General features: G+C 44.5%; 2 protein-coding genes across 2 annotated transcripts in view; one reads left to right on the top strand and one right to left on the bottom strand.

Moving 5' to 3' along the window:
- The window catches only part of RIMOC1 (RAB7A interacting MON1-CCZ1 complex subunit 1), a 375,501-nt gene that overhangs the window by 203,409 nt on the left and 146,995 nt on the right, over positions 1-25,097 (bottom strand). The window lies entirely within an intron of this gene.
- Positions 1-25,097, top strand: part of PLCXD3 (phosphatidylinositol specific phospholipase C X domain containing 3) — an 85,454-nt gene that overhangs the window by 47,563 nt on the left and 12,794 nt on the right. Inside the window, exon 2 of the mRNA XM_082242194.1 lies at positions 12,165-12,873. Within this exon, the coding sequence (XP_082098320.1) occupies positions 12,165-12,873 (709 nt within the window). The remainder of the gene's footprint in view (positions 1-12,164; positions 12,874-25,097) is intronic.

Below are 25,097 nucleotides of genomic sequence, written 5' to 3'. Positions count from 1 at the left end.
TATTGGGATCTGATATTTTCTGTATGCCTTTGTGCAAAGTTTTCTAGCTGGAGTGATCATATCTACAGCTTGACCTTGTTAGCTTACTCTGAGGTTCTTTATTTACCTGCCAGCACCTCTTTGATCCTGCCATAACTTCCTTGCTATATTTGACCACTGCAAGAAGATCCACCCACTTTTGAAAGCTGTGGATTTATAAACATATGTTTTGGACTCACACAGCCTAGTGTGCAAGAGCATGTCTTCCTTTTGGTTTGGCATCAAGCAGGAGAGAGAGAGAGAGAGAGAACACCCAATTTCATCCAACCACATTGATTAAGTACTTTGATTCAGCAGATAAGAGATTGCTAAGTAAAGTTTGCATTCTAGCCGACGCATCAATCAAAACAGCATGTTCTGCTGAGAACTGCTTGGCTTAACAGTGTTTCAGCGTGCCTATTATAGTAATTATTCTGAGCATCATTTTTATGACGCACAGAAAGGCAATTTTAAGTACTGTATTGTGCCCCGCTCCCCAGTCTGTAGGTCGCCCCCCACTTCCCGGCGCCACATGCTTCCTGGTCTGCATAGCAACTAAGCTGGGAGGTAGATCTGGCAAACTTCTGCACTATAGAAACGGAAGATAGTTTGATTATGCTGTGTGTACACACACATATGCACACATATAATACATTATGCAAATTGGGTCTAAATTATGCAATCTACATTATGCTGTCTAAATTATGCAGAAATTCTGCTACTTTCCCCAACTGATGTAAGGAAGATGTGTAAACAGTCTATATTAGAGCAGAACATTGCGCTTAGATAATTACAGTGATCATATGCACCATAGATAGGCGCTTTGGGCAAATATATTTGTTTATGTTTTGGCACTAAAGCTGAAAATTGGAAATGCTGTAAAATGGAAATGCTTTTTTAAAAAAACAAAAAAAACAAAGCGAACCACACACCCCAAGAAACAGCAAGTTGAATTCTGTGTACAAAATAAATGAAATGAATCAATACAATATATGCATGTTTGGCGCAAAACTGTTATTGCCATTTTATTTTGAATACTCTGAAAATTGGGTAATACTTTATACTGGAAAGCTGGAGAGCACACTCCTTACATTGCTTAGCTGAGAAAAGTCTCAGGAAGCCTTGCTTAATTTGCTTCTGCCTTTGCCAATGATAAGGGATGCGGATGGCGCTGTGGGTTAAACCACAGAGCCTAGGACTTGCCGATCAGAAGGTTGGCAGTTCGAATCCCCACGACAGGGTGAGCTCCCGTTGCTCAGTCCCTGCTCCTGCCAACCTAGCAGTTCGAAAGCACGTCAAAGTGCAAGTAGATAAATAGGTACCACTCTGGCCGGAAGGTAAACAGCGTTTCCGTGAGCTGCTCCGGTTCACCAGAAGCGGCTTAGTCATGCTGGCCATGTGACCCGGAAGCTGTACGCCGGCTCCCTCGGCCAATAAAGTGAGATGAGCGCCGCAACCCCAGAGTCGTCCGCGACTGTAAGGTGTTGTTAGCTGGGAAGCAATTCCTTGCATGTAGAAACTGAGCATGTCTGGGTAATTCAGCCTAGACTTCTCCTACATGTCTTACTTCAATGTATAGGAAAGTGCTGAACATTCAAACATTCAAGCAGTCCCCCCACTTTGTAGCCTGAAGTAGTTGTTGTTTAGTCGTTTAGTTATGTCCGACTATTCGTGACCCCATGGACCAGAGCACGCCAGGCATTCCTGTCTTCCACTGCCTCCCGCAGTTTGGTCAAACTCACATTAGTAGCTTCGAGAACACTGTCCAACCATCTTGTCCTCTGTCGTCCCCTTCTCCTTGTGCCCTCCATCTTTCCCAACATCAGGGTCTTTTCCAGGGAGTCTTCTCTTCTCATGAGGTGGCCAAAGTACTGGAGCCTCAGCTTCAGGATCTGTCCTTCCAGTGAGCACTCAGGGCTGATTTCCTTCAGAATGGAGAGGTTTGATCTTCTGGCAATTTATGGGACTCTCAAGAGTCTCCTCCCACACCATAATTCAAAAGCATCAATTCTTCGGCGATCAGCCTTCTTTATGGTCAGCCTGAATTAGTGCACTGCAGTAATTATACCTTTAATTATCCTAAATATATAAACTGGTCATAACACAGTCATAACACAGCAGCCTTGCACATCTGCATGTGAGAGGGAGACCTTCAGAAGGTTCACTCTGACAACTCAAGAACTCATTGTTTACACCAGTTTGAGCCAGGTATCCTCTCGTATATACCTGCCTGGATCTTCAGATTATTACCACCAGAGATCCTTGTTAGGTTCCCCACTTAAAGAGATGAAATTGGAGGTTACTAAGGACCTGATACCTACATAAACGTCTTTTCGGCACCTGGTGAAGACCTTTGTATTTTCAGTCTTTTTGCAGTCATTGTCATCATCATCCCTCTGGCTGGGATTTATATGCTGTTATGCTGCTTGTTCTGGTTTTTAGAAACTCTCATCTTTGTGGCTCCCATTTTTGTTGCATAAGGAATTAAAATGCCTACAAAGTCTCTCTTCCCTTCCTTTCTGGCAACAAGCCATTTTGCTAATTGTGCTACTGGCACGCGCTAATTAGCCGTAACTCATATTTTGTAAGAACTGTTTAGAATTTTTTTTTATGCACTTGTTGTGGGGGGAGATTTATGGCTGTACCAGCATATATTTGTTAGCATGCAGCTGCTGCAAACACACTCCAAGGGGTGCATCACAAGTTGAAGCAAGAGACAATTTGCAGCCCCAAGTCTTAGTCTGCCCTGCCCCTTTATATAGCTCCTAAACTGGGCTATCCCATGCAATAGGGGCACCTTTTCCAGTCTGAGGGGGCCATTTTTCCTTGTGTGCAACCTGCTGAGAGCTGCAAGCCAGAGGTTGGCAGGGCAGGGCGGAGGCAAAAGTCAGCAAAACCAGAAGCAAAAGTGGTGGGCCAACATATGTAAAGTTGGCTACCTTCCTTCCATGCAAAAGCCATTATCTTCTACACACAACCCACATGCTCATCTCTCCATTGCCCAGGAAGAGGTACCAACACAGTTCAACAGTACCTTCCAGCCATGCAAAAGCACTCGCAGGAGCTCTCTTTTGTTGAAATGCAAGAGCAAGCATGGCTCAACACCTCTCCATATTGTAGCCATGTGTTACAATACTGGCCAAGTTCTTCATATGATCTTAACCTTAATTGGCCTTGATCTTCTTTTACTAATTGCTGATATCTGACCCATTTGCCTTCTGTGTTTTCCTTTTTAACAGATAATACCTCTAATGGTGATATCCACCATGGTGTTTTGGGCTCTAACAATCTCCGATGTCTTTGCCTGGGCATGAACATTAAGGCACTGTGCAGTGCCCAGCTTGATATGTCACACACTGCAGCTGCTGAGGTATATTTTGAAGCATAGAGAAGGCAAATTCAGGTCCCCCCACCCCCCGCCCCGGGTATCTTTAGGCAAAAGAACAAGCAGCCTCTGCCAGCTTTTAAATCCATGGGGGACAGGTTATTGCAGAGTAAACAAACATATAGTATATAGAGCAGAGTCAGATAGGGGGCTCCGCCAGTGGTCCTTGGTGTTAGGACTGGGGACTGGGTGGCTGAGTGGGTACAGAGCGGGGTTCTAAATTGGGCAGCATCCCGCACCCAACTGCAGCTTACAGATCAAGCGGAAGGGAAGCACAGGCTTGAAGGAATCGATGCATAAATTACTGTGGTCAAACTTTCCTGCACCAGGAATGGCCATAGTTGTCGTACTAATGGCAGTTTGTAAAGGTAGTTATGGGGATGCAGGAGACGCCATATAGCACGGACAGCTCTGTCCTCCAACAGAAGGGTATGCCCCCCCCAGGAGAAGCACCACTGCCCCTCATTGGAATCTGCAGCCTGAGGCAGTGGCAGCAAACTGCCTAATGCTAGGGCTGGTAGGTTTCTGGTGGTTGTTTTTTTAAAGGATAGAATATGAAACTCCAGCATGGATTCTGGATTTTTTTTTTTTTTTTACAGTCTTAATAAAACCTATTACACAAGCAGCAGGTGAAAGTAACATTGAAAAAGTCTGCAGGGAGTCTAAAAATATACATCCAAGTCCGCTTTGCACTGAGGAAGGACTGTACGGATTGTACTGGGGGAAAATTATAGTGGAAAAATAAGCCAGCGATCCAGAAGGTTTCTTTCGCTGATGAGCTCCGGTAATTGGCATGAAGACTGCTTTTTCTTTTCTTTTTTCGTCCAGCAATCGTGTTAGTACTGTGAAGCACTATACTTCAAAGAAAGGTTTCTCCCCATTATAAAAATCTATTAAGTATTGTTGTTGTTACAGATAACATCAATCAAGAGACTGCTCAGGGCTAAGAGGGAACACTTTGATTTCAACTTCCTTTTACTAGAAAGTGTTGCCCTCACTCACTTAATGCTGTGTGCTACAAAGACCTTTAACAGGGACTGTCTGGAAATTTCATCATCTTCTTTTCTAATACAAGCGATTCTCTTTCTTAAATTGCTTTTATCAGTAGATGTGCCAGGATTACTCCAAACGCAAATGATGATGGGGACATCGTTGCGTAGAAAAGATGCTGTCTCTCATGCTCAGTAGCGTGAAAGTGCTCAAGGAATTCTGCTTTATGGAGGAAATTGCAGGTGGGGGCGGAAATCAAGCCCCAGGTTTTGCCCAGCAATGTAGGCTACTTTAGACATGTTTCACCTGAGCATGCTGGTCATTGATTAAATTGTGTGTGGATCTCCTTCTTTGCATGGAATCCCTATTCACTTTTCTCACAAGAGCTGCTAGACCATTTAGTTGGTAGGTTAATCAACTGAAGCTCAAGTTGATTAATAATTTGTGCTGTAAGTTAAGGGCTCACTTCCTTATTTTTGTGGCTGTTTTGGCTGTGGGGTGTTGTGTGCTTGATGAGAGGATCTGCTGGCAGTCATATTTTTGGGGATCTGACTCAGTTTCACAGGGCTAGAAGAATGAAGAACAGTCAATGGAAGCAACCCCAAGAGTGAAGGCCCAATGGATTTGGGTAATGTAGTCCAAACAAGGCAGAAGGTCATGAAGGATGAAGGTCAAGTTACAGAATCATCAGCTGAAAAAAACCCCATGGTTTAGAAGCAAGTAAACTCATTCAAGGCAGGTAGCAATATGGAGGAAGGGAACAGGAACAAATCTAAATAGGGGTATCAGGTTGAGTCAAGTGGTGAAAATGGAAGATAAAACTCAGAGAGTGAGGTGACCTGACCTTCATGACCTGAAGATGGGTGACGGGGATTGCATTGCAGTCCAAAGGATACCCTTGAGCAGGAATAGCCAACATAGGATAGCCAGATGTTGCTGGACCACAACCCCCATCATCCCTGACAATGCGCCATGTTGACTGGGGCTGATGGGATTTGGAGTCCAGCAACATTTGGAGGGGAACACGCTGGGTACTCAGCCTTTGAGGAGCACAGTTCAGTATACGAGGCAAGTGCCGGTGGACTCCATAAATTGTGTGTTGTGCAAATAAGTTATTTTGCCTGTCCCAAACCTTCTGCCACTTGGTTTCATTTCCTCCCTCTGTGTTCAAGTATTAGATTATGAAAGACACAGGGAAAATTATCTCCATCCATTAGCATCCAACTCCAGCTTTGTTCATGATCATAGCACAACACACCCAATATTTTAACATCTGCCTTTGTGCTGAATATTGGTTTCCAAATATCTTTATCTTTGCATAGTCGTTGCAGACTAATTTATCCTGGAAAGAGTTCTTTTTTTTTAAAAAAAAAAGCTGGCTTCCTGTACTTGAAGAATGAGTTTTTAAAAGCTGTGCAGTCAATATGGGCAACCCTGAGCAGATTAACTGCCTGGCAATGGATCTCTCTGCCTTTATATATGTGACTTGGGAGAAAGAATTAGCTATTAACCACTGATTTATTTTTTGTTTTGATGATACAATGCAAACATTTTACGCTGGGTAAATAGATTTATTTAAACCAGGGCTTTCATTTGACTGATGGCTTCTTTAATAGAAATACCATTTGCATCACAAAAAGGTCTCCGATGCAATATATCCTTCCTAAGTGCTCACAAGAGGTGGGAAGGGGGAAATTGAAGCGTGCGCAAATGGTATCTCCCGCCGCCCGGCCCCACCAAAAGCAATGTCACTGTATATTTTGATATTGCAATAAAACAACTTTAGTTGCACCTCCTCAAGCTTGAACAAGAAAGTCCTGTGGCCCAGGTACTGATGGTACCAGTTGTGGAAGGGAACTTCAGCCCAGTTCATGCCAAGATGAGAACAGCTTGTTCTGCAGGGAGCAGAGAGCTCAGCCTGACTACAGTGGTACCTCGGGTTACATGCGCTTCAGGTTACATATGCTTCAGGTTACACACTCCGCTAACCCAGAAATAGTGCTTCAGGTTAAGAACCTTGCTTCAGGATAAGAACAGAAATCGGGCTCCGGTGGCGCGGTGGGAGGCCCCATTAGCTAAAGTAGTGCTTCAGGTTAAGCACAGTTTCAGGTTAAGAACAGACCTCCAGAACGAATTAAGTACTTAACCCGAGGTACCACTGTACTAGCAAAGAACAGCAGGTGGATGTTGCTTCAGCAACAGCCAGGCTTAGACCGAGCCCTTTATAGGAGCAATGATTGCCCTGTGTTCACCTACACTGAAAGATTCCTCCTCAGTAAGAGGAGACCAGGTCCTTCCAGCCGTCTTTCACTCAGATGGAGCAGGGCAGACCTGGAGAGGAATTCAGTAGCATGCACAGTTCAAGCGTTTGAGCTTGCCAGACAGATTGTTCCCCCCACTCCTCCCTCCATTTTGGGGGGTGGCATTGGGGGGGGGCAAACAGAGGGGGAAAGGCTGTTGCACAAGCGGAAGTCATTGCACATGGCTTCCACTGAGAGGACTCATTAGTTGAATCCTGCCCTCTGATCTCATTGGAGCACCTGAAATTTAGTCCTCTGAGCCAGAGGATGACATTAGCACAACCTCTAAGCCAGAGCATGGGCATAGCCGGGATTTTTTTTGGGGGGACGGGACTTGGTTGTGGGGAGGGGAGGATTTTTGTGTGAGGAGGGGGAAGAACCGATGTGATTAGTCAGTTAGTTAAGTATTTCTATTGTTTTACTTGATCTAGAGGGGGCCCTTGCCCCCCACCCGTCCCCCGTTGGCTATGCCCATGGGCCAGAGTGGCACTGCTGCCCCATCTTGTGGAAGTGCAGCTGGGATTGAGGCTGAGCTTCTAAAGGAGGAGGGGAGAGTGGTCTCTGCCTAACTCCTGCCCCTTAACTTGGGTTCTTTCGGGGGTGGTGGTGGTGTAGGTTTTTGCAGGCTCTGACTCTGTACCCACTAAACACAGCAGGATTTCACATCTGAGTGGAAATGCAGACAATCGGTTTGCAAACCTTTTCAAGGCGATGGTGGAAATGGTTCATTAATTAATTTTGCAGAGAAGCAGGGATTGCGTTAAACTTCAAAGGGGAAGTCTTTGCGGACCAAAGACTGCCATTCCGAGCAGGACCTGCAAAACAGAAAGGGGCTTTAGAGTAAGTGAGGTCTCCCATTGCAGTTCAGAAATGCTTGTCCATCCTTGCATTGCTGTGAGGACACAACATCATGAGATTGCAGTGAAGAAAGCACGTTTTACTAGGTGTGGGCACAAAACACCACAATCAGCTCATGATGAAAAGCAACATCTCATATGACGTAGTAATTGGGTTAGATCAGGGTTGGGGAGCTGTCATCATTGCTGGTCATTGCCTGCTCTGTCCAGGACACATGGCAATTCAAGTCCAGGAACACTTGGAGGGCAACAGCTTCCACATCCCTGGTTTCAACATAGAAACTAGTTATTTACTTTTAATCAACACAGACATTTCTCCTAACAGGGGACCTCTTTTCAGTGACTAAGGCAAGAATAGATTGACAGAAGACAGTATTTGCACATGAATGAACAGACCTGGGTTTGCAAAACATAATGATTGTGGGTGTAAGAAAATCTCAGATCATCAGATAATTAACTGAGAGAATAGTGAAGTCTGCCAGATTATTTTCCACCCAGGCACAAATATATTTAACTTTATGTGCTTACATGGTTGCCTTTGTAGTAAGATCTGAGTAAGAACGCTTGCAGGAAACATCGAAGATTGGTATTTTTCAAATTTTTTTTTTAAAAAGAGAACTTTTTAGCAGGAACTATTTCGACGGTGGCTTAAACACTGGTGAAATTTGTTGTCACGAAGAGCGAGTGCCGGTTCATACATGCACGCTCTTAGCTAGCCAGCATTTGATGATTCACCATAATATGTCTAATCCAACTCCAATAAAAGACACTCTATTTGAGGTGACGTGAAGTGATATCTGTGGCATTTTGATTTATGATGGCAATCCACTGCTCAGTGCTTCAGTCATTATATGACAAACATTCGTGAGTGAATCAGCCCTCAAAAACATTCTGAGGTCTGGATAAAATAGAGTTCTTCTGCAAGTGGAATTAGGAACATAGGAATCCGCTTCATTCCTAAATCAAGCCATTGCTCAGTATCTCACCTTGCTCTGTACCTCCCCATCTATCTGTAGTTTTCAAAGGACACACAGATGTTCTAAAGGTAGGAGACTTGGGTGGGGTGGGGTGGTCAGCTGGTTTAACCCTTTCTTTGCTATTTTTCTGCACGGAATCTTATCTTCCCCTCCCTTTTACTGGTTTTCTTCCAAAGAGTTCAAAGTTACAGGTCCCCCCCTTTCCCCCCCTCACAGTGAGAAAACCAGATAGTTCTGGGATGGCCACTAGTATAATTTTTATTTCATTTACCGTTTATTATTAGGTTTATACACCTCCCTTCATCAGATGATCTCAGGGCAGTTCACGGGATAAAAATACAAAATAAAAACACAAATAAGTAATTAAAATGAAAACAGCAAAACAATGAGATTTTCCCTCCCTTCCTCCCCCTGCATGCCCCCCCCAGGCCATCTGCCTTGGAGGATTTGGAGAACACCCAGAATAGATTTCAGGGTGGGGAGAACATTCTGTTGTGCAAGGATAGCCTTAGGCTTAGCACTGCGTTGAATGCAACCCTTTCTCTTACCCCTGGGCTTGAAAAGCACTCTAGCCACTCAGATTCCTTTTAAGGATTGGACTGGGAGCATCACTGCAAAGAGCTGAGAACATAAAAAGAGCTGTGCTGGTTCAGGCCAAAGGCCTATTTAGTCCATCAGCCTGTTCTCACCGTGCCTATAGCCAGGTGCCTATAGGAGGCCCCCTCCTACAGGAAGTCCGTCTGTATTTCCCAGCAACTGGAAATTCAGAGGAGTACTGCCTCTGATCCCGGAGGTCATGTATAGCCATTGACTACCCATTGGTAATAAGTAGTAGGCAATGATAATGTTGTCCTCCATGAATTTGTCTAATCCCCTTTCAATAAATGAGCTGCAGGGTAGTGTGAGTGCAGTGAACAGAAGACGCTACACTTTAAACAGAGTGTGGCACAATGAGAGTCTTTCTAGGGCTCTTTGCCATGCAGATAACGTGCAGGTGTTTCCTATTTGTTGCTGGCGCTTTCACATGCCTGCTCCTTAAGAGAGCCTCAGCCTTTGTTGCTCTGCTTTTGGTTAGGGCTGGATCCTAGGATAGGTCGCTGGAGATCAGGACCATGGTCAGCGCATTTGGGGAGCAAGGTTCCAACTCTGGCAGGAAACATGAGTCTCAGGCGTCCAATCAAGAGAGGGCTGCTGTTTGCAACTCCACTCCCAAGGAGAATCCTATCAGGGCTGAAAGGGGCTGTGCCATATTGCTTAGGCTTGACTGTGATGGGACTAGGGCGCCTTCTGCTGCCTGTGGGATTTCCTGCTTCACCGGCAGGTTTTCTGAGGGGTTGCTCAGAGTTCTAGAAGAGGGAAGAGCTACATCCTCAGGCTGTGCAAGAAAATGCACTACTGTTTCCTGGGGGATGCCTTCCCCTGGGTATCCTGTGAGACAGGTAGATTTGAAGCTATCCGTCTTCTGTAACAAACCTCCCTATCCTCTGTCAGATTCATCCTCTATGGCAGTGTTTTTCAACCTTTTTGGGGCAAAGGCACACTTGTTTCATGAAAAAAATCACGAGGCACACCACCACTGTGTGCGGAGAGGGAGATGTCAGAGCCCCGCTGCTCTCTATGGGGAATCGGATGAGAGCGGACCGCCTGTCCGCTCTCATCCGATCCCATCCGATCTGATCCCCACCCAGGACGGATGGAAAATAGGGTGGACACAGTCCGGCGCCCGCCTAGTGGGCAAAAATTTGACTTTTTTTTTTTAAAAAAAAATCTTTCGAATTTTTCAATTTTTCCCACGGCACACCAGGCAACATCTCGCGGCACACTAGTGTGCCGCGGAACAGTGGTTGAAAAACACTGCTCTATGGCACTGGGGTATTATGTTTTTCAACCTTTAAACAGCAATATTTTGTACCTGAAACAAAAAAGATCCCTATGTATATGCATGCATGTGTATTGGGTGGTGGTGTCATCCTTGCATTTTGGGGGGAGCTGTAGGGAATACGGTGGCAGAAGTGTCCCAAGACTCTCTTGGATAAAACCCGTGATATCGTTTATGATGAGCTAAGCTTGTTGCCTCCATGCTCACACTGTTCTGTAGTCTTTTGAAGTTTCATTTTATATAATGTTACTGGTCTTCTCGTATTATCACTCAAAGCCTTCTTAGAATCATGGCAGGCCCCCTTTCATTTACAGCTGTTGGTTTTTGAATGTTATGCACTCTTTTTCTGCCCTGGAAACTGACACATCCTTTGCTCCTCTGAGGATGCGTGGAATAGAAATGTGATAGACCTGCCATTGAGTCAGTTGATTCATCCATCCAAATCCAAAGGAATAGTGCAGTTTCATCGTCATCTGAGAGGGTCCAGTTGCATCATAGTGGTGCTCTTATAGGTTCTCATCCTATGAGTCCATAATGACAACCATTCCCATGCCATCCTTCTGTCTACCTGGCACTTTGCCCCATCATCTGAACAGTGTCTGCACAATGCCACAGTTTGTGCTGCTGCAAGGACACAGTGATGGTGATGATCCAAACTGAGTGCACATTTGGGTCAGGGTTGAGGAAGCTTAGACCCAGGGACTGAATATGGCCTCACCATCCAGCCCTCATATCTCTCCTTGGGCTACACATCTCAGTGGCTTGTCTTCATGGAGAATAGAGAAGGGTGCATGAGTGTGTGTCAAAACTAGTCTGCTGCAAATTTACAGTGGTACCTCGGGTTACAAACACTTCAGGTTACATACGCTTCAGGTTACAGACTCCACTAACCCAGAAATAGTGCTTCAGGTTAAGAACTTTGCTTCAGGATGAGAACAGAAATCGTGCTCCGGCAGCGAGGCGGTAGCAGGAGGCCCCATTAGCTAAAGTGATGCTTCAGCTTAAGATCAGTTTCAGGTTAAGTACGGACCTCCAGAACGAATTAAGTACTTAACCCGAGGTACCACTGTACATTTGTGGCTTTGCTTGCTTTTACCTCTTGCTCCGCCACAGATGTCAGGATTAGGTGTTAGGACTAAGCCCTCTCTCATATAATTTAAACAGGTGTTGGATTCATATATTTTGGCCTGATATCAGCTGGAGTTATTCCTCATTGTCAGCCTTCAAGACTAACAGTGTGTTTCCTTCAAGACTAACTCAAACACATCGAGGACTTGCAGAATGAAAACCAAACAATTGCCAGTGCTGAGTCATATCTGTGCAAGAAGCACGACCCAGCAGGGACTCGGCACACCACTGACTGAGCCTGAAAAGTTAAGTCATTTCCCCCTCCCAGCTAACAATATGCTTTGACCTCCAAACACTCAACATAGTACAAACACAGCTATCCCTTTCATTGACTCTGCGAGGTGCAAACTAATGCTATCAGAACACCAGCGCAAGTGTGAAGCAATCAGGTGCCTTCTGAAAAGAACATAGTTTGTCATTCTCTTGCTGCACAGGTAGCCCATTTGGATACTACTAGCGACATCTTTCCAATGCTAAAATAACTGATATTAAAACAGTTAGAGAGGAAATAAGTGATTTGTGTTGTAATTTGAGCTCTGGAATATTTTCATGCAACCCTGAGTATCAGTCTTCAAATCTTGCTTTTTTATTTTAAAAAAATGCAAATGTGTTGTTTTGTGTTATTTTTAGGCTCTCATGACTCATTTAGCTTCTACATTGATGAAGCCTCACCCGTTGGACCTGAACAACCTGACACCGTCCAGAATTTTGTCTCTGTGTTTGGAACTGTGGCTAAAAAGCTGATGAGGAAATGGTTGGCGACGCAGACGATGAACTTCACAAGCCAGCTTGGAGCAGGCATACGGTATTTTGATCTTAGAATCTCCACCAAGCCCAGAGACCCCGACAATGAACTCTACTTTGCTCACGGTTTGTTCAGTGCCAAAGTCAATGAGGGCCTCGAGGAGATCAGTGCCTTTCTTGCTGACCACCACAAGGAAGTGGTCTTTTTGGACTTCAACCACTTCTACGGGATGCAAATGTGCCACCATGAAAAACTGGTTCAAATGCTCAAAGACACTTTTGGAAATAAAATGTGCCCGGCTATATTTGCTCACGAGGTCTGTCTCCAGTATCTGTGGGAGAAGGATTATCAAGTGCTGGTGTTTTATCACAGTCCAGTGGCTTTGGAGGTTTCCTTCTTGTGGCCAGGGCAGATGATGCCAGCTCCGTGGGCCAACACAACAGATCCTGAAAAACTGATCCAGTTTCTCCAGGCATCCATCATTGAAAAGAGGAAGAAGGGCTCCTTTTTTATATCTCAGGTGGTGCTGACCCCAAAGGCTAGCACTGTGGTCAAAGGCGTCACTAGTGGTCTCAGAGAAACCATCACAGAAAGGTGAGTGCCTTACAAATCCAGGTGTGCTTGGATATATGGCCTAGGATATACGTACCTACGGGCCGCCTCTCCTGGTACGCCCCACTGAGGACCTTACGGTCTGCAAATAAAAACACCTTGGAGATCCTAGGTCTCAGAGAAATTAGGCTGGCCTTGACCACAAGAGATTTGACATCTTTCCACAGGGCCTGCAAGACGGAGTTGTTCCACCAGGCCTTTGGTCAGGGCTCAGCCTGACGCCCCTTTTCTTTTTGTATAAGAACTAATATGAAAGAGGCCTCCCAGCCTATGAGCACTTACTGTTCCCAACCCTAACCCTGCGGAAAGCCATCTAATTAGACTTTAATTGGATTTTGACCTGTTTTTAGGAGGTAATTTAATTATTGTTTGATTTTATACCAATGTTATATATCTGATGTTAGCCTCCCTGAGCCCGACTTCAGCTGGGGAGGGTGGGATATAAATAAAAGATTATTATTATTATTATTATTATTATTATTATTATTATTATTACTACTACTACATGGAAGTAAGAGCCTATTAGAGCTGTCTTCTCTTATTCATTTATGATGGTCAAAAAATGCAGAAACAGCAATTGCTACTGTTACTTGTGGACGGGAGCAATTGGCCAGAAATCAGATAATGACTGTTTCCCTCTTTTTTGGTCTGTGTTTGTAAACATGCATGCTTATTATCTACAGGTGATGGGTTTTAGTATTGTTTAATGTCCTTAATGCAGCTTGAGTCTGGGTCTGAAGATTAGGTGTGGCCACCATGCAGAGAGGAAGGAATGGGTGACCCAGATGTAAATATGTAGGGATAGATTTGCAGTTCACCCAACTTTGTGATCCTTTCCGAAATGAGAAAGGGAAGTGGGGACTGAGCATAAAAAACACAACACAACAACACAACACAACACAACACAACACAACACAACAACACAACACAACAACACAACACAACACAACACAACACAACAGTGTTCTCTTGACCAAGGCAGAGCTATCCATGACATTTTCTTGCCTGAAGTTAGAGATGGGGAAGAATACCAATTTATTTCCAAAAATGATTCTTCCCAATAGTTTTTATTCCTGTATTAAGTTGCAAGCCACAATAAAATGATGTGAGCTAAAGGCCGTCCTACTCCAGAAATTTATATTGTTTATATTATATATCACGTCAGTAGCTTTCACCCAAAGAATCCTGGGATATGTAGTTTGGTAAGGATGTTGAGATTTCTCTGTTAGCGCTCCCTAGCCCTTGACACAGAACTACAATTCCCAGAGTTCCACAAAGAGAAGGAATCATTATTAAACTGATTTATTTTCAAAGTGTAGATGCATCTCAAGGGATGCTTCTTACCACATGCTTTACTTCTGTCAAAGGGGATTTATTTTCAAAACACTTTTCTTGTTTTCTTTTTCTTTGTTTTAGGAGTAATTAATTTTTTCCTTGAAACAATTCACTTCAAGGACTACTTTGAACCTGATTATTCAAGTAGTGCAAAACCCATCTCTGCATCTTCTGTTGGGAAAATACCTTGAAATATATTTCCATTCATACAAAGGTTGTCGGAGGGATTAGTTTTTTTCTTACCATGGGGGATTAGTTTCCTTCTTTGCTCTTTCGCACTTGAAATATTATTCAAAGAAAATAGGGCAATGATCAAAGTTCAGCTGTCTAGCTTGGGTTGCAAAACATCTAAGCCTTAGAGGGTTTCATTGTATCACTTAATTGTATGTTTTCAGTCTGAAATTTGATCTTACTGCTAATGCGTGCATTACAAATCCTAATGAATATTTGTGTAATGGTTATCTGAAGACCTGGACTTGCTTTGGAGTAACCGATACTTCAGGTTTTAACTCTCCCCCCCATACCCCTTTCTCCCCCTCCCCCCCCCATTCCCCAAAAGCTGTAAATTTGAGTCCGTATCTCAACCCTTACTCTTCACCTATGGTTATTTTTTTTTACATTTAAAGAAAAAGTGAAAGCTGGCTTGTTCCCTTCCCCCCTGGTTCGGTAGAATGAATATATTCATGGGTTTATTGCTTTATGTGTTTATAATGAACTCCTTTATAAATATATATATATCTTTTAAACTAATATTATGTTACAGATGGAAATAACTCTTCTAAGATGTCTGCTATGAAACACAGCATACACCATCTAACAAAGGAACGATGCTCCCCCCCCTTTTAAAATAGGGGTGGGGAATCAGTGGATTTCAACTCTCATCGACCTCAAATGATGGAAGTTGTCTTCCAGTCATATCTGGAAGCTCCAGGTTCCATAACCCGTTCTAAATTACTGTTAAAAGCATGCATAAATTTGTGCAGATACAATTAAACAATGGATGCATTGATTAAAATGCATACAATTAATCAGCTCCAATTTCCTTAATTGGGTGATCTGACTCATATATGTATATATGTGTGTGTGTGTGTGTGTGTGTATATGTATATATGTATATGTGTATGTGTATATGTGTATATATGTATATGTGTATATGTGTGTATGTGTATATGTGTATATGTAGGGACGTGGGTGGCACTGTGGGTTAAACCACAGAACCTAGGCCTTGCTGATCAGAAGGTCGGCGGTTCGAATCCCTGCAATGGGGTGAGCTCCCGTTGCTTGGTCCCTGCTCCTGCAACCTAGCTGTTTGAAAGCATGTCAAAGTGCAAGTAGATAAATAGGTACCGCTCCGTCGGGAAGGTAAACGGCGTTTCCGTGCGCTGCTCTGGTTCACCAGAAGCGGCTTAGTCATCCTGGCCACATGACCCAGAAGCTGTAGACCGGGTCACTCGGTCAATAAAGCGAGATGAGCGCCGCAACCCCAGAGTTGGCCATGACTGGACCTAATGGTCAGGGGTCCCTTTACCTTTATATGTATATGTGTGTGTGTGTGTGTGTGTGTGTGTGTGTTTATATGTATGTATAAGTATATGTATATGTATATGTACACACACACACACACACACACACGCACACACACACACACACTTTTGGAGAAAGGTACATATTCAGACCCTAACCCTCCAAATGTTAATTCTTCAGGAGGAGATGTTCCACTGGAGGCCGGAAATATATGCAGCCAGCCATAAGGTCTTTGAAGACTGATGAGTTCACTGATGTGGCGCATGAGTGCATGCCCACAACAAAGCAGCTTGTGCTGACGCCGTGCATTGACGCACAAACACCGTCTCACCTGCCACAAAGCTATTTCTCTAATGCAGACGGGAATTACAAGGGCGCAGTTCATATGTCCTCCTCAGAATGAAAAATGGCTCTGCTCTCCTCCCCAGCCCCCTTCCCTCGAGCAACACAGCAAATGTACAATAAGGCAGCGCCGTTGTAATCCAGATAAAAGCGAAAGGAGGCTGCAGGCCTCCCCTAAAACACAGCTCAGTAGCAAATACGTCTTGTCTGCTTCTGGCTGATAATGTTCACCGAAGAACTCTGCTGCTTGATACCAGAGGCAGCTAGTCCCTGGTGTCTAAAAGAAGGTGGGGCGTGTAATAATGTCAGGTTCCTCGAAGCTCTTTTCTGAATTCACAACTGCAACCTGGATTACTGTTGTATCCAGCAGCGGTTGGCATGGGTGGGTAAATGGGAAGACTCAGGTGGGCACTTGCCTGTTATTTTGCCATTTTCAGTTTTCTTAAGAAACATGGAAGGCTCGCGGCAACATCAGACTTCACATGTTCTCCTGTACAGAGTGTACATGCCAAGCTTCTTTGACTAGCAGGCAGCTTGTGCCCAATTCATCATGATCCTGCTGTTCCCCTCCCTTTCCATCCTGTTCTTTGCCTTTCTTCTCCCTTTTACAATTTCAACATTGGCTGAAACCAGAGGCTGGAGGATAAACAGCAGTCAGTTGTGTGTTCAGCTTTTCAGTTCTAAAGGGGATCTGATGGGGCCATTATTGAAAATAAAAGCTGCTAGTAGTGCTTACACTCTTAATTCATTTGAATGGATCCTCCTTAAATCTAACCAACAAAGTTTCACACCCACCCACCCCCTAAAACTCCCAGGGGCAAGATGGAGTTCCAGGTACATTGAGGCCCTCACTCTGTAATGTTTCATAATTTGGGATGAGCATTGGTCAACGCCCCTCCCCTTCCCCAGTCTGGTGGAGCTGTTGATGAATGCTGGTTCTGTCCAAAGGAAGCCATCTGTCACCTAATGAATGAGGGAGCTCTGACCTGCTGTGCAGAACTGAGACCTGGCCAAATGAGCTGGCCTGGCTTCACCTATGTGCCTCCTATAGGTACATAGCCTGCCTGGGAAGTCAACACAACTCCAACCAAGTCAGAGGAGAGAGCCTAGGGGCCTGAACTCAGGAGGAAAACTCCATTCTGAAAGTAGAAAAACCCCATTCTGAAAGGCATGAAAAAAGCGAAAGCACTTACTTGTTCCCACAGATTTTCCTGGACATTACTCGGATTTCAAAGGTGGAATTGACGTCCAGGGGTGGGGGTGGATTTCTGAAAGGTGGCACTTTCTCCTGGATCTTATTTTTTTCAGAAATTTGGGGGTTTTTTGGTTTCTCAGATTGAAATTTTGCAGTCACCTATCCAACATAGAACACACAACAAGGAATCTCTTGGACTCCCCCCCTACCCTTTGTGGGTCCCACTGTTAATCATTTCCTTCTGCATCTTTTATAACAATCCAGATCTTTATCTCTCCATTGTATCCTAAATTTCCCATTAAACTACAAGTGATATTCCAATCCTACTAACGTTTTAACTGTTTACAGTCGCCTTTAAGATAAGTTATAAATTTCCCCTATTGCTTTCTACTGGATCTTAGGCAAGTCAATTGAAAAATTGTGTTATTTTGGCTTTTTTTTTTGTAAGCTCAACTTTGGAGGTGTCCTGGTTTTCACTTTTCAGAATATGACAGCCCTACCATGGGTTTTCCCAGCTCTCGACTTCAGTCCTCAGGACACTGCTCCAAATGCCTCCCAGATATGTTGGAGCCTTCTTACAAGAACAGGCAGAGATGATCTCTCTCCAGAGGTATCTGCTCTCTGGCCCAGATTTTCTAACTTTTGTATGCACTGGTTTTTATCTTCAAAGGTTCTTATATCTCTTTGTGTTAGCTGCTCCAGGGTACAGCTGTATTTTTAGAGTTGGCGACGAGGATTAAGTAATGATGGCTCTCACTGAGCCAGTGAGTTAAAGGAGCTTAGAGTTGTTCAACTTGGCCGCAAAGCCCCCACTAACCTTCTAGGGTTTTGGGTGCTGGGGATAAAATGAAGAGAATTCCACACAAGCTATCTATCCTGAGTTGCTTGGAGCATAGGCAGGAATTAAATGTGAAGTATCAGGAGTCCTCACCATTGTGGAAGCAGTTGGGAATAGCTCTAGGCCAGCAGTAGTGTGGCTGAGACTGCCACTAAGATTTTGCCCGGCCCAAACCTAGATTTTGAGGAGTAATTTGCAAGAATTGAGAGATGGCATGGATTATGGAGTCAAAATCTCCAACAGGGATGGGCGAATCTTGTGAATGTTGGTTTCCTTCATCTTTACACTTTTACAAATGTAAGTTCACTTTTCCACATTTCCACATCATTTTGTGATTTAAAAAACAACAACAGTGCAATCTAGGTATGGCCACACATATACACCATACATTTAAAGTGCTTTAAGCAGTCTCAGCTTCTCCCAAAGAATTATGGGAGCTGTGGTTTGTTAAGGGTGTTGAGAATTGTTAGGAGACCCCTATTACCCCCCCCCCCCGAGCTACAGTTCCCCAAATGGTTTAGCAATTAAATCTTCTTCACAGGGAACTCTGGGAATTGTGTCTCTTTGCGGGGAGTAGGGGCCTCCTAGCAACTCTCAGCACCCTTAACAAACTATAGTTCCCAGAATCCTGTGGGGGTAGCTATGAAAGTTTAACGTGGGGGGTCATGGTGCTTTATATGTATGCTGTGAATGTTGACCTATATCTACTCAGAAGTCCCAATGAGTTTTATGAGCCTTAGCCTCAGCTAACTGTGTTTCAGCTTCACAACCCAAGTCTATTGCAAGAAAAACAACAGAGAGTCCTGTTCGCAAAGCTGGTGCCCTCCAGGTTCAAAATGTTCAAAGCAGCAGAGCTCATCTGCTAGACCTATTCCTAATAAGAGACCCGCACTCTCTGCCCTAATTCCAGACCAATCAACTCCTTTATCTCAGACTTTCCAAGTGTCCCTATTTTCCAGGGACAGTCCTGGATTTACAGAGGTCGTCCCCATTTCTGATTATATCCTGGAATGTCCCACTTTTCCTTAGGATGTCCCTATTGTCATTGGAGAAATGTTGGAGGGTATGTTAACCGGCTTTCCCAGTAGTGATGTTTTCCTGGTAGTGATGTATGTACCCCATGGGGCAGTAAATATTGCAGGGTGGGGGGAAAGTCACCTCATCATGACCCTTCTGCTTCAGAAATGGTAAGGTAAAGGTAAAGGTACCCCTGCCCGAACGGGCCAGTCTTGACAGACTCTGGGGTTTGTGCGCCCATCTCACATCTATAGGCCGGGGGCCAGCGCTGTCCGGAGACACTTCCGGGTCACGTGGCCAGCGTGACAACGCTGCTCTGGCGAGCCAGAGCCGCACACGGAACGCCGTTTACCTTCCCGCTGGTAAGCGGTACCTATTTATCTACTTGCCCCCGGGGGTGCTTTCGAACTGCTAGGTTGGCAGGCGCTGGGACCGAGCAGCGGGAGCGCACCCCGCCGCGGGGATTCGAACCGCCGACCTTTCGATCGGCAAGCCCTAGGCGCTGAGGCTTTAACCCACAGCGCCACCCGCGTCCCTTTTCAGAAATGGTAGACTAACTTAAAATGACAAAGCTAGACAGCATCTTAAAAAGCAGAGACATCACCTTGCCAACAAAGGTCCGTATAGTTAAAGCTATGGTTTTTCCAGTAGTGATGTATGGAAGGATCTGGCAACTTCTGTTTCAGTGTATCTGAAGAAGTGTGCATGCACACGAAAGCTCATACCAAGAACTAACTTAGTTGGTCTTTAAGGTGCTACTGGAAGGAACTTTTTTATTTTGATGTATGGAAGTGAGAGCTGGACCATAAAGAAGGCTGATTGCCAAAGAATTGATGCTTTTGAATTATGGTGCTGGAGAAGACTCTTGAGAGTCCCATGGACTGCAAGAAGATCAAACCTATCCATTCTTAAGGAAATCAGCCCTGAGTGCTCACTGGAAGGACAGATCTTGAAGCTGAGGCTCCAATATTTTGGCCACCTCATGAGAAGAGAAGACTCCCTGGAAAAGACCCTGATGTTGGGAAAGATGGAGGGCACAAGGAGAAGGGGACAACAGAGGACGAGATGGTTGGACAGTGTTCTCGAAGCTACTAACGTGAGTTTGACCAAACTGCGAGAGGCAGTGGAAGACAGGAGGGCCTGGCGTGCTCTGGTCCATGGGGTCACGAAGAGTCGGACACACCTAAATGACTAAATAACAACAACATGTTAACTGGCAAACTGCAACTGCTTCTTCCCCAACTTCCCATCCCTCTGCAGACTCCTCCTGCCTCTTACCTTAACACATTCCATCCTCTCATCAACTCCCTTGTTCCATCCAGTCTCACACCAGAGCACAGTTCATGACCACATACATCCCACCCACCATGACAGCAGTCATTTTGTTAGCAAATCAATAAAAAGCAGGCAAGACAGAGACTCACATTTTGCCTCACTGCATTTGCCTCTCAGTAGTTCATGAAATATCTCTGGAGCCAGCGATTCACTTCTCATTTTCTTCCCTGTGAAAATTATTATAATACCTCATTGAGGATTTGTGAGGCTAAATTCATTAATGTTTGCAAAGCACTTTCCATGATTCTTCGTGGCTGGAAAAAAAGATGCAGACTTCATTTTGAGCAGTAGGATAAAACACAGTGATTTCTTTATTATTTATTATTATTATTACAGGCGATGAAGTTTTTGTTCCTTTAAGAGCCATTATTCCGATTTGATTGTACTTTCCTTGCAAGGGGGAAAGGCGGGCAAATTCAGTGTTAGGCCTTGTGCATTCCCACTTGACTGTCGGAAGTCAAATTTTATAGCGAAAGAAGTAAAAGGAGGTCTAGGAGGAGTTTGTAATGGAGATGGGATAACTTTGGGCTTGGGAAGACACATTACGCTTGGGCCGAAACAGATGCACAAACTGCTATAATGACGCTTCCCCCAGACTTCATGATTTGAGCTGGTAAAAGAAGGACATATCCTTCAGCATTTCTCTGATGAAAATGGGGCGTCCTATCCCATAATAATAATAATTTTATTATTTATACCCCGCCCATCTGACTGGGTTGCCCCAGCCATTCTGGGCAGCTTCCAACATATATAAAAACATTAAACATTTTTTAAAACTTCCCTATGCATGACTGCCTTCAGATGTCTTCCAAAGGTTGTACAGTGGTACCTCGGGTTACATACGCTTCAGGTTACAGACGCTTCAGGTTACAGACTCTGCTAATCCAAAAATATTACCTCGGGTTAAGAACTTTGCTTCAGGATGAGAACAGGAATCGGGCGGCGGAAGCACGGCGGGAATGGGAGGCCCCATTAGCTAAAGTGGTGCTTCAGGTTATGAACAGTTTCAGGTTAAGAACGGACCTCCAGAACGAATTAAGTTCTTAACCCGAGGTGCCACTGTATAGTTATACTTATCTCCTTGGCTTGGGGTTGCATAGCTCCATACCCTCCAATATTTCTCTGAAGAAATTACGGACGTCCTAAGGAAAATCAGGACATTCTAGGATCAAATCAGAAACCAGGATGTTCTTCTGTAAATCCAGGGCCATTCCTGAAAAAACAGGGACACTTGGAGGGTCTGGAATGAACAAGGAAGAGGCGGCTGTAAAGATGGGTTTACAGTGACTGAAGGATGGAGCACACAATGGGCTTTGACCTTTGGGGAGATTTTAAAATTGTAGAGCCATCTAAATTAGAGTTCTGGTAGCTAAGCAACTGTCATGTAGAATATATTACTGCTTGATAAAGTGGCTTTAAGGACTGAAGCAAAACTGATTGGTGATGAGCAGTTTGGAGCTTGGAGATCTGCCAGGTCCGTCCTTTGTTTACTGAGCTTCATCAGAGAGGAGTGTTTCGCCTCAAGAGCTTTAAGACAATTGCAGTAATGCATGGTGTGAAGAATTAAACGCCCAAGACCAACACAATCTGGAATCCACCTATAAATTCACAACAGCTCCTTAATGTGGGATTGCCACAATGGGTTCCTTATTTTCAAAGGCTGCCTCTTTTTTGCTAGTTATACCTTACTTCGGGGGGGGGGAGGAATCACTGTTGGTGTTAATTTCATGGGGGAGCTATGTTCATGATCTCCATCTGGACACTTTTGATTGGACTGCCTATTTGCTACATTAGAACCTTTTAGATATGATTGCTAAGAGAATCACTTATGGTGTCTCAATCATGTATTTTACTTTGTAGCTGCTGTGGCATAACAATAATTATTTTGCTGTACAATGTAGGAATGTGTCCTTCCAGAGATCACAAAGATTAATCTAACCCAGGTCATTCCCATTTCTAGCTGTCTTGAAGAAAAGCTGTGCTGATTATACTTTTCAGTGTTATTTTTTCAGCTGCAATGGGGTGCAAGCATGTATGAAATCTAGCCATTTTTTACTAAGCTTTATTATCAGACATTTCATCAAGATGTTTTTAAGGGAGCGGAGAGATCTATGCTCTTATCCAACTTCCCAAGTTTACAAATGCTATAGTATCTATAAATGAAATGTGCAAAAAGGAGGCAGGGCAGCAGATTGCGTTAGCAGTATTTTATATATTTAGGTCAGGTCAGTTTTGCCACGAGGAGAAAATCTGATTTGTTGAGTTTGTTTCTTTTGTGTGCTAAATAGTACCAGCTTTCAGCCTGCGAGGCTGGGTTCAAGCAGAATTGTTGCCAGGTTGATGGTGACTTTTTACAAGATAAAAACTTTCTGACTGATGGGAGTTCAAGTCAGAAACATGGAGAGCTGTTTTAATCCATTGGTTCTAGCAAAAACAAGCTAGCTAGATTTTACCCATTGGCAATGGCCCAACAAAGAAACTTAAGGTGTCTCAAGGGATTTCTTCATTGCTTCAAGACTGGTTCTTACATTGCAAAGAACCAGATTTATAGCACTGAAGAAATGCCTTGAGCCACCTTAAGGGTTTTTCTTTGCTGCACCATTGTCCCTGGGTAAAATCTAGGCTACCTTGGCTCTCCCTTTCTCCATTCATGTCACTTGTCTCATCATTCGTCCCCCTGCTGTTTCTTTATGTAGCTCTTGATTGCTCAGTGACATGTATGCCTCGGTCCCTGAGCTAGCTAGTTTCACTTTCCTGGATTCTCACATCAGTGCTCCATTTCACAACTGCATGGTTAACCATGTCACTTTGGCTCCTACTCTTGGTTACACTCGCTGAATATTCCATCGGGGAAATGCATCCAACAGCGCTGGGATGTATCAATTCATTACCGGCTCCCGCTGCAGAGAAAACGCTGCCTGTTCGATGTGGTTTTATTTAAGGAGATAACATATGCTGTGTACAGGAAGGGCAGATCAGGGCTATTGTAATTGCCTGGAGTTGAATTACTTCCAGCCGTGTTCTTGTCAGATATCATAAGCGGAGACAGAGGGTAAGCCTGGTCAGTATTTTCTTGGGTAATCTCTAGTGAATACACAACTGCCACGGGCATTGGTGCTGGAAATTCAGCATCAACCAACAGCCTTTGTGTTGGGGTACGAGCTGTAAGGAATCATGTGTTGCATAGGTAGGTCACATACACTTGTGCAAGGATCATACACTTGCCTTTATGTTCCCTTATATATTCGAAAAGTGGGGAAATGTGCAATCAAGGTGCTGTTACAAAAGCTGGGTGTCATAGCTGCAAGATTCTAGGGGGGTCCAGGCACTCACCCAGGGTCTGTGTTCCTTTGGAGAACCAAGACTTCAGAGATCGTTGTATCTTTAAGAAATATGGTATATTGACCTATTTAGACCTTCAGTCTCCATGGAGGGAGTCCAGGTCTTACTAAATGGTCATTTCAAGAGGAGCTTGTCCCCCACAGCAGTGCAGCTATGGAGTCCAAGGCATCTCTCCTAGCTAGCCTTCAGCCAGCCTGCCCAAGATGGATCCCAGTCTTTCTTCTTCTTCCTCCTTCACAGAACACCCTGCTAAAAACTCTCTTTTCCTGTCACCTTGCACCCAGTTATCCTTGCAACCTTCCAGACTCCAGTCTCTGTTCACACCTCAGGGCACTGGGGAAATGACAGTTCCCTTGCATTGCCAATGGCTCTCAATGGCCCTCGCTTGGCCAGGTCATTTTGCATAAGCTAACTTAGGGATTCATCTGCAGCTTGTATTTCTCCCTTCGCATCCCAAATAATTAAAACCCTACCATTTATTAATTTCTAGGGTTGGTGGGGGGGGGTCCCCCCCTAATCTATAACATACCTTTAAAGTTGGAGTGGGCAAATTTGATGAACATTTCCTCATGATTGGCAAGGAAAAATGGGGGCATGGAGGGCTAGGAGACAAATTCAATTCAGTCCACATTTAAATTATTAATTAATTAAGGTCATATTCCGCTCTTCATCAGAAAATCACAGGGTGGTTTACAGCATAAAAATAGAAAATGAAAACACAAGATACATATAATAAGAACAACAACAACAATAACCCAACAATAACCCCCCTCCCGCAAACACATTTAAAAGGCCATAGCATGTTCAATCAGCGAAATGCCTGGTTGTAGAGGAAGGTTTCTGTCTGGTGCCTAAAGATATGTAGTCAAGGCACCAGGCAAGCCTCCCTGTGGAGAGCATTCCACAAACAGAGCAGGAAAGTTGTTGTTCTCATGTTGTCAACCTCTGGACCAGGGGTCAGCAACCTAAGGCCCATGGGGGTCATTTAACCTGCCCATGGACCCCCACCGCCTGCTCGGTCAGCTCCCATGTGCCGTGCTAAACCGGCACAGAGCAGAGTGGGGACCTCTTTCTGCGACACTGGCCGGCTTCCCATTGGCTGCAGGAAGCTCCTGCAGCCAATGGGAAGCTGTGCACGCCTCCTCCGCACTGGAAGGAGGACCGGAAATAGTGTTTGCGCATGCGCACTCCAGCTCACCGCAGCGTCTGCAGGACCATGAACCGGCCCAAGCCACAAAAACTTTGCCAACCCCTGCTCTGGACCGTTTGTGGAGGGGG

The sequence above is a fragment of the Podarcis vaucheri genome (genome assembly GCF_965113315.1).
Source record: "Podarcis vaucheri genome assembly, chromosome: 11".
Classification (NCBI taxonomy): Eukaryota; Metazoa; Chordata; class Lepidosauria; order Squamata; family Lacertidae; genus Podarcis; species Podarcis vaucheri.
Note: the sequence above shows the minus strand (reverse complement) of the source record. Positions and strands in the feature narration are given on the sequence as shown.